The sequence below is a fragment of the Pseudoliparis swirei genome, chromosome 7, assembly GCF_029220125.1.
Source record: "Pseudoliparis swirei isolate HS2019 ecotype Mariana Trench chromosome 7, NWPU_hadal_v1, whole genome shotgun sequence".
Classification (NCBI taxonomy): Eukaryota; Metazoa; Chordata; class Actinopteri; order Perciformes; family Liparidae; genus Pseudoliparis; species Pseudoliparis swirei.
This window is the reverse complement of record NC_079394.1, coordinates 8,273,916-8,287,313: the sequence shown is the minus strand read 5'-3', so window position 1 is coordinate 8,287,313 and position 13,398 is coordinate 8,273,916. Positions and strand designations below refer to the sequence as shown.

The 13,398-nt window shown below is 42.3% G+C and overlaps 1 protein-coding gene across 1 annotated transcript; it reads right to left on the bottom strand.

The window, feature by feature from the left end:
* Positions 1-16: 16 nt before the first annotated feature.
* anapc5 (anaphase promoting complex subunit 5) lies at positions 17-8,864 on the bottom strand. Its single transcript, XM_056418607.1, has 17 exons — positions 8,353-8,864; positions 8,189-8,268; positions 7,361-7,470; positions 7,009-7,252; positions 6,670-6,736; positions 6,394-6,495; positions 6,103-6,293; positions 5,908-5,989; positions 5,682-5,774; positions 5,036-5,220; positions 4,677-4,812; positions 4,451-4,525; positions 2,474-2,595; positions 2,285-2,392; positions 1,950-2,097; positions 1,424-1,586; positions 17-1,348 (listed from the first exon to the last, which is right to left on the bottom strand). Exons 1-17 carry the CDS (start codon positions 8,548-8,550, stop codon positions 1,128-1,130), a joined length of 2,325 nt encoding a protein of 774 aa, XP_056274582.1. The 5' UTR covers positions 8,551-8,864; the 3' UTR covers positions 17-1,127.
* Positions 8,865-13,398: the final 4,534 nt, after the last annotated feature.

Here is a 13,398-nt window from a genome sequence, read left to right as displayed (position 1 = left end):
AACACCACTCCTTAACTGTCCTTGTGATCTAACCCACACAATGTTAGTTTTAATCAAGATAAACATGTAAAAACAGGCATTATCTGGCCCGACGCCAGAAGCACAACAAGCAACGGTGAGCAGACTCCCCTGGCGTGAGCCGGATGCGTGACATAAGTCGGTGGGTCATTTACATCGATAAACAGGCCTGTCGTTTGTTTACGCTGTAACTGACACAAGTCCGAGCATCGCGCTTTGACTAAGTCAACAGAAACTTCCAGGATGCCTGGAGATGGTAAACAGAGATTTTCTTTTCGGGCTCCAGTCGGACACGTTACGACCGTAGAAATGGTTGTGCAAGAAGATACGATCAACTTTAATTACTACTGAACTGATTGCTGAACTTTACCGTGGAGACGTTCCCACTGCGGATACCGTACATCCCCCACGCGCTTGTTCCTATACGCGTGTGGGATTGATCAAAAACGACATGTCGACAAGTCGTTTATGTTCTTGAAAGAAGTGCAGTGAGTAACGATTACAGGCCCGCCAAGACGCCAACACGTAACGCCATCAGCCGAGAAGGACTCTCACACCCCGTGCCAGACGCAAGTGGAATTCAGGTACAGTGTCTGGCGTTATGTCATCACGAGGGCTTTTACGTTGGAAACGTGAGCACGATTTCCTTCTCCAGAAGCTTCACCTGTATTCTTCTCGCGAAATGTGAATCAGCCAGGCCGCTGACACACTCCTCTTGTCGTCAACTGTTGCACTGCCGGAAGGCACGTCATGTCTGCCAAGCCTGGACTGTTGCTGTGGTTGAAGTATTGAAAAACATGTTGCATTCATCATCGGGCGATCATTTCAATCTGTACCCGATCACAAGTGAAAAGACAACTGATCCATTCCTGGTCTACTCGTTACTCAGCCTTGTTTATGACGGCTGAAATGGTCCTCTCTAAATATTTGCCCGACATTGTGCGCATAGAGATTCACATTGCTTAAATATTTACAAATGGAATATCTCCGCGCTGACGGGTCTTCGTCACCATCTAGTGGCGAGCCGCAGAGACTCAACTCGGCAGTCAATATTTCCTTTTCAGAGGCCCCACCACGGTGACTGGAGTCCGTTGTTGGACAGGAAGTGGTTACAGCCGCATGGAGACCAGTGGTGCCGGTGACTGCAGCTCCTGGTCCAGCAGCCGGAAGAGCATGGCGCTCTTGTTGCACTGCGAGGTTTGCCCCAGAGAGCGGTGGAGCTGAGCCTGCAGGTAGTGGACGTCTCGCAGACGCTCCTTGCAGCTCAGCTTGGAGAAATAGGCTGCCGCCTCATTTAGCGTGTCCACAGCCAAAACGGCCAAATGCGAATCTGCAGGGAGACAATAATCAGCAGCGTGTACATCGGTCGGGGTCGGGGTTCGGCGGCCGGTGTAGCGGCTGTTACCTGCTTGCCCTTGTCCGTTTGGCCTGAATCCAGCCACTGCCATCTGACAGCGGGCCATTAGCAGCGAGGCTCGGCCCTTGTCCATGACTGACCCGTGGGCCAGAACCGGCTCAATGGCTTCATGCAGAACACTCAGAGCATGCTCAGGAACCCCCAACATCAGCTGCAGAAAGGAGAGAAAACAAAGACGGTAAAGAAACCATGCATGTTTGATTTGATAATGATTATTATTATGTTGTTTTTATCTTGGATATACATTACATTACATGTCATTTAGCAGACGCTTTTATCCAAAGCGACTTACAATAAGTGCATTCAACCTACAGTACAAACCAAGAACAACAAGAATACAGAAAGTAACATTTCCTCAATCAGAATCAGAATTTGGTTGAACTACAAAAGTACCATAATAAGAGCTATTTAAGTGCCACTGAAGTGCTAATCTGTGTTATATACACCATCCATACTGCGAAAACAGTCTTTGTGGATATGCATATGCGAGGGCTGTAGCAGTGAAGTGGTCGACCTGAGTGAAGGCCAGGTGGAGGATGGTCTCGGAGGCCATGGACTGGAGGTGGTGCCGTTTAGCCAGAGCCAAGGCCTGCAGGAGGAGAGGAAGAGCGGTGGAGAAGCCAGACGACTCCCAGTGGAGCTCAGCGGTCAAAAGCATAACTCTGTACGAGACATAAAGAAGCAGTGATGGAGACGAGAAAAGAAAATGAGGCTCAGACATCCCATTAAATATGTATGGGAGCCCTGAACTAGGGGAGTCAATTCAATTCCACAAATAAATAATTAGCGACGTTTAGGAGAGTTGACTCAGATAATCATGGTGTCAGACATAATTATGTGTTCATCTACCTGATGACCACCTCCGTGGATTTCATCTTCTCACAGTGCACCTGCAGCCGCTGTAAGATGCCGTACGCCTCGGTGCTCCGGTTGAGAGCCTTCAGAACTTGAGCTTTCCTATCAGCAAACATGGCATTACAGCTCCAACAATATGAACACATGAAACACGAGACAGCCATGTGAGGGCATTGAAGTTACCTGTAGAGACCTTCTGTTTTGTTTAAGGCAGCGATCGCTGTCACTAGTGGCTCTGCCAAATGGTATTTCCCTTCGTTCATGTGTCTTTCAAACTGGATTTTGAGATCACACAGCATCCAGAGCTGATTCAGAGAAATAGGTGAACAAAAAAACCATTTGTTGAATAATTCATAAGGAAAGCTCATATCATGCATCACAGAATAAAGGAGAAAGTCTCCAATTCTGGGCTACACAGACAACATGCATATATATATATATACTGTATATAGTCAAAATTGACTAAAGACCAGAATATTACTTTTTGACGTGTTTTACTTTGCAAAGATATTATGCAATATAAATCTATATATAATTACCTTCGCAAAAAGGTTATGCGAAAGGTTATGTTTTGATCGGCGTGTATTTATTTATTTGTATGCGTGTTACTCGCATAACTAAAGAAGTATTAAACCGAATCGCATGAAATTTGGTGGGATGATTGCTTATTATCCGGGAACCATTTGATTAGATTTTGGGATCTATCGGGTCAAAGGTCAAGGTCATGAAAAGGTCAAAATCTTCATTTTACCATAGCGCGGTCAATTTCTATCCAATTGGCATGCAACTAATGCCAAAATGTTCATAATTCAATGCCAAATCTTGTGATATGCGAAGGTATGCGCTCTACCGAGTGCCCGTTCTAGTTCTATATGAAAACAGCATGTCGAAGTAGGAGCTAAAAATCAATCAATTTGCCAACTGCAGCACACGTTTTCCAACATTGCACACACACATTTCACATGTGTGTTCATCAGCAGGTCCTAGTTCCTTATGGTAAAAAAATTCTAAGTATTAGGAGTTAATTTTCTGTGGGAAGCAGGAAGATGCACCTCAGCTTGAATTCTATCCAACGATCCGTCTCTCCGAGGAGCGACTTCGCAATTACAATAATCACGGCAAAATGTGATTGCTGCTAGACAGACACAGCTGATTGAGATGAGCCAATTATTGCAGTGTGATACACAGGCACACAAACGCACACAAACGCACACACTGAGGACTTTTCAGGCTTTCCCCCTACTGATCTATACTGTCAGCAAAAAACTTCATTCAATCGTCACAATGTTACACACATTTAAGATGGTAGCTAAGACGAGAACAGTTGAGTGTATGAGCCCGTTTTACAGCAGCTATTTTTAAATAGCAGGGTCAACAGGGTGCAACTGATACAATGAACAATGGTGCCGGTCTATTGAGTGTGTCACAGCCATCCCAGTGAGCCAGCACGAACAGAACCAGGGCCTGACCCGCCTAAACAGACCAGGGCCATAAGTATTATTATTTACCCTGAAATGAAATGTCAAAATGGCTGCTTAGAAAAATGTCTTCTTCAAACCAGCAATTCCCCAGTTTAGTTTGGTATTCTCCAACTGCAATCATGACGGTGTTGTTTACTTTTACTTGTTTAGGTCACATAGAGGCATTGGTATTAAAGTGACACGGTTTCATAACCAGTTCACAGTAACTGTAAATTCACTACATTTGAAAATGAATGAATTATATAGATTTTAATATTAATTAAAAGAATAAAGTCAGCCTTAATCACATGTAGGAACCGTGGAGTGTAAATACTGCAATTTCTCCTTTCAGTCAGTGAACATATAACAGCGCGGGGCGGCTGTGGGTCAAGGGGTCAGTGGGTAGCGGGTCTGTCTTTCAGAGGATCGGCGGTTTGGCCTCGTCGTTCTGCAAGACACTTAACCCGTAGCTGCGTCTACGGTGTATGATTGTAAGTCGACCTTGGATAAAAGTGTCAGCTCGATGAAATGCAACACATTTAAATGTGAAACGTCAGAGAGCAACATCTCTTATCATGAAAGTTCTATGTTACAAAATAAGCCTAAAGAGGCATTACAATGTTATTGTCTCTTACACAGTTTGCTTTCTCCACTTACTGCTCTCTGTGTGAGACCATACCGTATGGTTGATAGAACGAACCTTGGCATGCTGCGAGTGAGGAGGAAACTGTTCTTTCAGATGCTGGAGAATCTCTGACACGGCACAGTACAGGCCCTGCAACAAAGGCAAACAATATACGTGTTGAACTCCGTCTTGATCACTGCTAATTACCGTTCCATTTTCTGTAACACTGGGTCAACCGACTAACGGCTTCGGCAGCAGCGGGGAAGAAAGCAGACTCGCAAGGTCAATTAAAATGTGTTACCTGCTCAGCGTGCAGCTCGGCCAGGTGGCACAGAGCCACAGCGAACGCCTCGGTGTTGTTCTGCTGGACCCCATAGTTGACCGGCTCCAGACTGCTCATGTTGAGAAGCAGCTGGGCTTGCTGCATCGCCATGGTGCTGCACAAGACACAGGCACACATTGAAAAGGACTTGGATGAAATGCTGATCACGCCGATTTATTAGTAACTTATTTCCACACTTAAACCTGTGTGTTGACTAGACTGTGTTTCAGAAATGATTTAATGAGAGTGAGGAGAAGGTTATTAGCATTCAGTCTACTGTCAGTAACACTGAACACAACTGACATCTATGCGTTGGGTGGCAAGCTGAAGAGTCTGACCTCTTGCCGTACATCCTCCATATGGACGTCGTCTGAGCCAGGCTGATCTCAATCAGTTCCGACAGACTTCCAGACTTCCAGTGCAGGATGTCCGTGTCCTTCAGTGCGTCCATCAGTTTGTGGGCTGTCTTACCCTGCGTTGCCCCCTGCTGGACCAACGACTGAATGCCCAGAGATGCCAAGTACTACAGCGGGGAGTTAAATTATACAAAAATCAGGTTTTCAATGATGCATTTAATTCTGTTGTATGCATCTGTGGCGAGCTGCGTTTTCATTTTAAACCCATCCTCTTATTTTCTATGTTTTTTTCTTTATGTCATTTTATGAAGGCATACTCACTTCTGGGAAACAGTTCAGGACTGAACTATTGAATACATTGCTAATGAGGTGGACTCAACATCTTGATCTAATGCACACTGTGGCCCAGCTGTGCAGATTGTATGGTCAACATGAGGAACACTGTTACAGTGGTTCATGTTTGCATTAGCGATGGATTACAGCGTTGTGTATTGGGAGCTTGGCAAACGGAAACTATTGTGAAAAGTGAGCCATGGCAATTAAAAAAAATATTGAAAATAACAGCTATAGCCACTTATGCATTATAGCCAACTATGCATTCTTATTGAAGAGCTCATGTGGCACTCACTGGCAGGCAGAAATGGGCAGCCATTTTCACTGAATCCTCAGTTAACACCGTGCTGTCAGATCCCTTCATCTGTTCCAACGTGTAGAGCCAACTCTGATGGAGGACACAAAGAGACAGGCACACCCATATAAAGCACACTCATATTAAATTCCGACATAACGAACCATCAACCACCATACAACAGCGACATGAAGTAAAATAAAAACATATTAATAAAGTATTTTACCAGACAGTGCTGCAAGCACACATGGTCATTGGACTCCTGGGCGATGCGGATAGCCTCCTTTAGAGCCAGATCAGCCTGCTGACTGAGGGCAAAGAAAAGTGAATATATAATAACATAATGTATGTATTGATTTATAGTTACTCTTTAGGAGGAACTTGTCTCATCTGCTCAGACTCCACCAGATGTTGTACTCACTAATGTCCGAAGCGACAGTGCAGGCTTGCCAGGTTGAGAGCAGCGTAGCGGAGACTTCGGCCGTAGCCCTCATCCCCGTTGCTCTTTCCCTCATTTCCAGACAAGATGAGACGATCAAAATAATGTAAGAGACTATGGGCTGAGAGGAAGATGTCCTGGACTCTCATGTTGTTCAAGTAGTTCAGATAATGCTGAGGAGAGAAGAAAAAAAACACAAATCGGATGAAAACGAGATCCTCCCCTCTGACACACGTGTTAATATAGTCGAAAAGTTAAGTGGGTGGAGCTCACCGCCTCAGCAAAATCGGGGTTAAATTTCAGCATGTTGTTGAGCTCTTCCTGCAGTGCAGCAGGCTTCAGAGCTTTGTTCTCATCGTTCTTCAGAAGATATGCCTGCAGAAAAGAGGATTTCAAACATTGGAAAAGCCCTTAGGGGCTACTAAAGCACATCTCGGTTTGACACAGGGTGTGTTCGGTTAATTTGATTCACCGTTGGTGTCAAATCTGCTGGTTTGAACCAGATGGCATTGATGCAATTCAATACAGTTACTTGATTTAAAAACTCACCTGTCTTGTAAGAAAGTACTCTGCTTGTTTTTGTGAAAGGGGCCCTCTGCTTGGAGTATTGTCATTTCTAGAGCAGAGACAAAATAACACATAAGATCTGCTTTTCACAATCGTCCTCGTCACATTAACAATTAACATCAAAACAAAAGTCTTTCCAATGACCAAACTATCGGGGGTCATGGTTTAGATGTTTGGTTTAAACAATCTAATAAAAATAGTAGGTGCAGACACTGAAAAAAATATGTTGAAACTTAAGGTGAGGTTGAAACACTTTGTCCTTTGCAAGTAAAATATGTTACAACAAACCAAAGTATTTCATCCAGTAACAGCATCACTAACCGAAGCTCTGACTCATGCAGGGGGGTGTCCAACTCGTCTCTTTCTATTCTGTCCCCTACAGTGTCCTCAGTGCTGGTGAGGTCCATGTCGGAGTCGTCAGCGACCAGCGCTGCCAAACCCAGCTGCCCATCGGCCGGCTTGGCGTAGTGACTGTGGTAGTAGTGCTGCAGGGACTTGTACAACTTGTAGACCTGACTGAAAGACAGCTTGTTGTAGGCCAGAAGCATGTGTCTCATAAAAAGCCCTAAAAAGCAGGTGAGACAGTTTAATGAAAGTCTTCCTTACGAGAATAACAGACATTTCAGGACTTCCAATCATACTTAAGAGCTATCAAATCACGGGTACTACTCACCGACAACACTGGATTTATAAGCCTCAGAATCAAATGCAGTGAATGGAGTAGGAAGAGTGGAAAAGAAGTACTCCATGTCTTTGAGCTCTCCGTTTGCCATTTCATGCAGCCTTTGAAAAAAAAAAAAAAGAACATGTCAATATTTTAACGAATATTGCACTGGGATCTTTGTTACCATGTTAGTAGATGCCATCGGAAAAAGAGTACATTACAATTATGTGGTAAAATTTCGCGAAAGACCGTATAAGCACGAGTGATTAAGTAGTAGCAGTGGTGACTTTACCCTAAAATATATTTCTATAAGAGACACAACGTCTGCACTTCACACATTTCATTTATTTACACTACACACACATTTCATTTTCATTTACACTACACACATACACACACTTTGCATTTTGCACACTCTGTCTACATTTAATATTTTTATATTTAATTTAATTTTACACTGCAGTCATTAGTATTGTATATTTGTGTATGCATATATGTTGTGTATATATATACATATATATTTTATTTTGTATTTTATATTTTACTTTGTAGTCATTGTATTATATTTGTTTGTGTGTGTATATATATATACATATATGTTTCATTTTATATACATATATATATACACTTCATTTTGTATTTATATTTTACTTGAATACATCTATATCTTTCATCCCTGTTTTTTATATTTAATATTTTATTCTCGTGTGTTTAGTTTATTGGTGCTGCTACTGTGACGACAAATTTCCCCTTGGGGATTAATAAAGTATATAACTATCTATCTATAAGACTGAGTGATTAAACAAAGTCACATCATCGCAGGCTGAAGCAGCTTACCTGAGTTTGACAGCATATGCAGTCGGAGGGCAACATTCCTCCACAGTCTTCAGGAACTGGCCAAGACTCAGGTCTGGACCCTGAGGACCCCACATGAAACAGGAGATACAACGATGACCTGCCACAACACACGTTTACAATAGAGCAACATTAATAAAACAAACCTGCTGCAAGGGGAGGATGAGCTTGTTTAGTCGTCTCCTCACTGGCAACGTGATTTTGGACGTCGTCATGTCATACAGCAGCGCCAGGACGGAGATCTTATACGGAGTCACCCAGTCTTTTATCCCAAACACGTTAGCATGGACGACTCCGTTCGTCATCATAGGGTTGAAATACAAACTTTCATGCACACTCGCCATTTTAACAGCTTGTGTTAAGCTACGGGGAAGAAATAATCAACTTCGGTGGCACACCGAGTCAACATTTAGGGGAAATGCAAGTTGAACTCACCCAGCAGCCAAACAGGCAGCTGGACACCAGCAGGCACGTTAGCTAGCTAGCAGTTAACGTAAGCGCGTCTCTTTAACTAGCAGTTAGATTAAACTCCTCAGAATAGTTAATACATACACGATGAGTGTCGTTTATTATCTCACTGATAGCGAACGCGCACTTCTGCCGTCTCAGGTAATTTGGTTTATTCTAACCATGTTGACAGAAGTTGCCTCTTGGCTTTCAAACCGCCCTCCGCCCGTCCCCTTAAAATTACGTCATCAAGAGGCGGAACTTTGTATTACCGTTAAACTATATTTTCAGGATTCAAGCGACAGTCTTTTGGTCTGTGACAATAATACAAGAAAAAGGAAATACTGAGAGAAATACACGTGTTAAAGTGCCAATGCTTTCTCAAGTCGATACTGTGGTACATAGTCGGATTTGAGCGGTCACTCAGAGTTAGTACATATTTAGTTTGAAAGTCTTTACCGGAACTGGTTGCACACTTGTATTTCAGTCTTGACCATAACAGCTGTCCTAACTGCGGAAGTATAGTTCATAGCAGGTCCCTGCTATAAGTAGCCTAATACTTCAGGTGAACGTATCTTTTATTTTCGTCAATGATGAAGTTACAAGTTATGACCACCAGAGGACAGTGTCTCATCTGGCAGACGGTTGACAAGTCCTGGGGACACTAGAACAAGAGTATCGGCCAGAGAGAGCCCAGCGGGTGTTTATATAGACTTACTTCAGGACACTAACAGGCTTACTATAAAATAGTTTTGTATCAGCTCTGTCTGCATGCACATGCAGCTAATAAGACAACAACAATACTACTAATGCTGCAACCACTATATTGTCTCTGCTTATTATTCTGATCAAGGCTCCTCTGTTCTCCTGTAACTCTGGAGACTCAAGTGTTTCTGTTGATAAAACATCCAAAATATGTCTAAGGACAATGTGTTGAGGTAAAAATCATCACCTGCCAATATCTGGATGTCTCCTTCTGATTGTACATAAAGACATTTTCACTATAGTAGTTGTCCTAATGAGAATTAAAGCTTGACATGCGTCATTTTGATAGTTCATTTCAACCTATTTAACTCCACCTCACAATCACATCTCATATGTCGTGCTGTATCGGTTTTATGAACCTATTATTCCCGACAGGGTTTCCCAGGTAACGGATGAGAATGTCCTGGACTGACCAAGCCATCAAGCTGTGGGTGGAGAGGAAACACGTTGTGGGTAAAACATTGAATAATAATGGCTAAAACGCTTTGTCAGCCAATGTCAAGATAATATCTCTCAGCTTGTTTTGGGAATGGAAGAAAAAATCAATAAATGCCTAATTTCTATTTGGCAATATGGTATGGCTATACAGTTATCTCACAGTACCCAAACGGTTCTTATCTTTTAATAATGTACATCCTCATCTCAAGGAAACAATTCCCTCCAGGATGCAGACCCAGAGGGAAATATGTTGCTATTACAACTATGACGGCTAAGATACAGTACAGGTGACACAAGTACAATGTAACTTAAGGTATGCACTATTTTGCCCATTTACTACTAGCTTGTTGTTGCTCACTCATTAATGCTTTTTAATTTCTAAGAACAGATTCCCGACTTGATGTAATTCACATGAATAATGTGTATCGATCTGCAGGCAACAAGATCTCACCTATTGACGAGTTTAACAGAAAATAATTACTTATTACTTTAAATTGTCCGTATCAACACTGTGTTTGTGATTGGTTTAATGTTCGAGAAAAGAAGCATCATTATTGGATAGGCTAGAAATGTGAACAGGTTGAGTGGGGAGAAGTCTGACAGCACAATAGGAAACTTTACCCAGAAGATGGCAGTATTGAACTAGCAGGTCGAAATTGATCTAATCAGGAACAGGTTTGACAGGCATAAGAGACTGTACAAACAATGTGGCCCCCTCTACCCCCCCCCCCCCCTCTCTCTCTGGGTGAGGCGAAGTTAGAGTGTGCGCAATAACACCTGTCAGAGCTGATATTTTTGAAAAGCTTAAACAAATTGACTGTAGATGCCTCTTCCAATACATGAGTCACTTTAAGGCAACACAACCAACTGTATGACTGCACAGTTTGTAGGACTTGATATTCAAAGGATCAACACAAAACAAACTTGTGTGTTGAGTCTTGTTTGTTATGCGCCAGAGAAACTCGTTAGCTTCCGATTCGTGACCAACGGAAAAAGAACATGTTCACTGTGACGTAAATCCATCAATCTCGCTGAAATATTGACATCAGAAAGTTTCACTGAACTACGCTCATAATAACTCCCAGTATTAAAGGACACAGCCCTCATTTTCCACCCTGCACCCTATTTTATATTGCAGCCCGTTTTTGCAGATGCTATCTGCAACATTGCCGCTTAACCAATCCAAAGAAAAGTGTTGTTGTCACAGAAACATTGGGATCCAGGTTGAAAAATACCAAAGTTACCCATTAAAGTGCTGAGTTTGAAATTCAGAGCATCTCTGTGATTGAGGGATTGCCTCCATATGGCTCTCGACTTGGCGACTGGTGAGCCTGCAGCTAGCAGCTAATGTTGGTAGCAGCATTAACAATGTAAACAATGGCAACTGACAGATCTCTAAGTGTTAACCTGCTGTGATAATGCCCTTGCACAGTGGCACAGGGACTAAAACACACGGCTGGATCGACCACAAAGACGAAGCTCGGATACCAACACACACAGGAGAGTGTTTTCAGTCTCTCTTCAGGATGCCATTACTCCACTATCTCTTTGCACACATTGTTGTGTGCTTTATTCAGCATCATACAGTTCTGTTATCCAGAACAAATTCTCAAAATGGCGCAGAATAATTTGCTCATGTCTTCAGACACAGGTATATGAAGGTACCCTTTTAACACACTTGCCCTGTCTTCCTCAGTCAATTAGCTTACAGATCATTTTAATAACAAAATTACAAATATCGTATAGTTGTGCTATTGTACCGACTAAGGTGTTGCTGTCTCTAATAAAGAAAAGAAATGGAGAAATGCCACGCTGGTAAGAATATTTTTTTAAAGAAAAGAGAAGCTGAGCTCTGTTTGCAAAAAACAAATCCCCAGATTTGCTACAAAATCTATAAAGAGACTTTATATTTTGGAGGTGAGAAATGCAAGGCGGTCCTTCTTCTCTGACATTATCATTGAAAACAATAATAGTGCACGTGCCTCGTTCGCTGCTGTCGGCAGGATAACAAACCGCTCGGTGTCATTACCCTCTGACTTTCTATCAAGGCCATTATAGTCATCGCCTCCTCAACAGGTATCGGGGATGCATTGTGTCCACCTAAAATCAAATCAAATGCCACGACACCATTTGATCTGATCGACTATAGACACCTGGAGGACATTATGCAACATCTGAAGTCCTATTCCTGCTGCCTTGATATTCTTACCAACATGCTTGAAAAAAATATTGTTTCAAAATCTCATGGCTTCATATCTTTTACAAATTGTAAACTCATCTCTTGTCTCAGTTGTCTTTCCATAGGCTCTGAAAACTGCAGTCATCAATCCACTCTTAGAACAACTGAGATGCATCACTAATGAACACTTATTGGGCCATGAATGTCAAACTGGAGGTTCTTTTTGTAAAATTACTGAAAAAGCTGTTTTTCAACAGCCTAAAATCTCATTGACAGTAAGAATCTGGGTTGATGTCTTCCAGTCAGGTTAGAGGTGTTAAGGTCTTCAATGACATCCACCTCAAGGAGATAGTTAAGCTTCAGTCTTATGGTCGACCATACCATATGGCCAGACAGACTGGGAAGCGGGGTACTTTATAGCTCAGTGCTTACCTTTTTTTAATCATACCTATAAAAGACAGTGACCACTTTGTCTAATTACACAGCTGAGCGGATGGGTATGACATGCAGTAACCCGAGTCTTATCTGGAGCTGTTTCTGATTAAAAATGCTTCTATACTGACTCAGAGCGTGGGCATTTTAACTAAATAAGTTACCACGATCATACGGATGATCCAGATCTTTTAATAACGATGATCACATTTGGACTAGGATCCCATACAAGCACTAAGTACGTCAGATTTCTTCAATTAACCCTCCTGTTACCTTTCGGGTCAATTTGACCCCATTCAATGTTTAATGTCGGTGTTCTTTGGGGTCAATTTGACCCCAGGCTGTTTTTCACTGCGTCAAACATATAAGAAATATCAACTTTTTTATATAATTAAACGGCTATTTAGGTAGTCAACAAACAAACATAAAGTACCTCACACTTAAACTTGGGAAACAATATTAATTCTAATAATTTTCTGGAGGTTTTAATTGCTGGGGTCAAATTGACCCCGAGGGTAAAATATGTCAGTAAATGTAAAGGTAACAGGAGGGTTAAACAAAGAAGAAAACAGAGGTAATTGTGTTGGGGCGAAAGAGGAAAGTACTCAACTTTAATCAGCAATGTTAAAAACCTCAGACCAAGCTGGACATATTGGTGTCGTCATGGCCTCAGACCTAAATGTCAACAGCCACATTACAAGACAATTACAAAAATCTGCCCGCTATCACTTTAAGAATATAATAAGTTCTCCTCTACTGTAATGGCGTCTTTACAGGTCTCCCACACATGCTTTTGATGAGGAAGCTGCAGCTGATTCTAACGCTGCCGGCCGAGTCCTCACTAAGACCAGGAGTGTCGAGCTGCAGGGAGCAGCCCATGCAAGACATCTGCAGATTCAGACGCACAGATGTAGAGACAATTATTGAATCA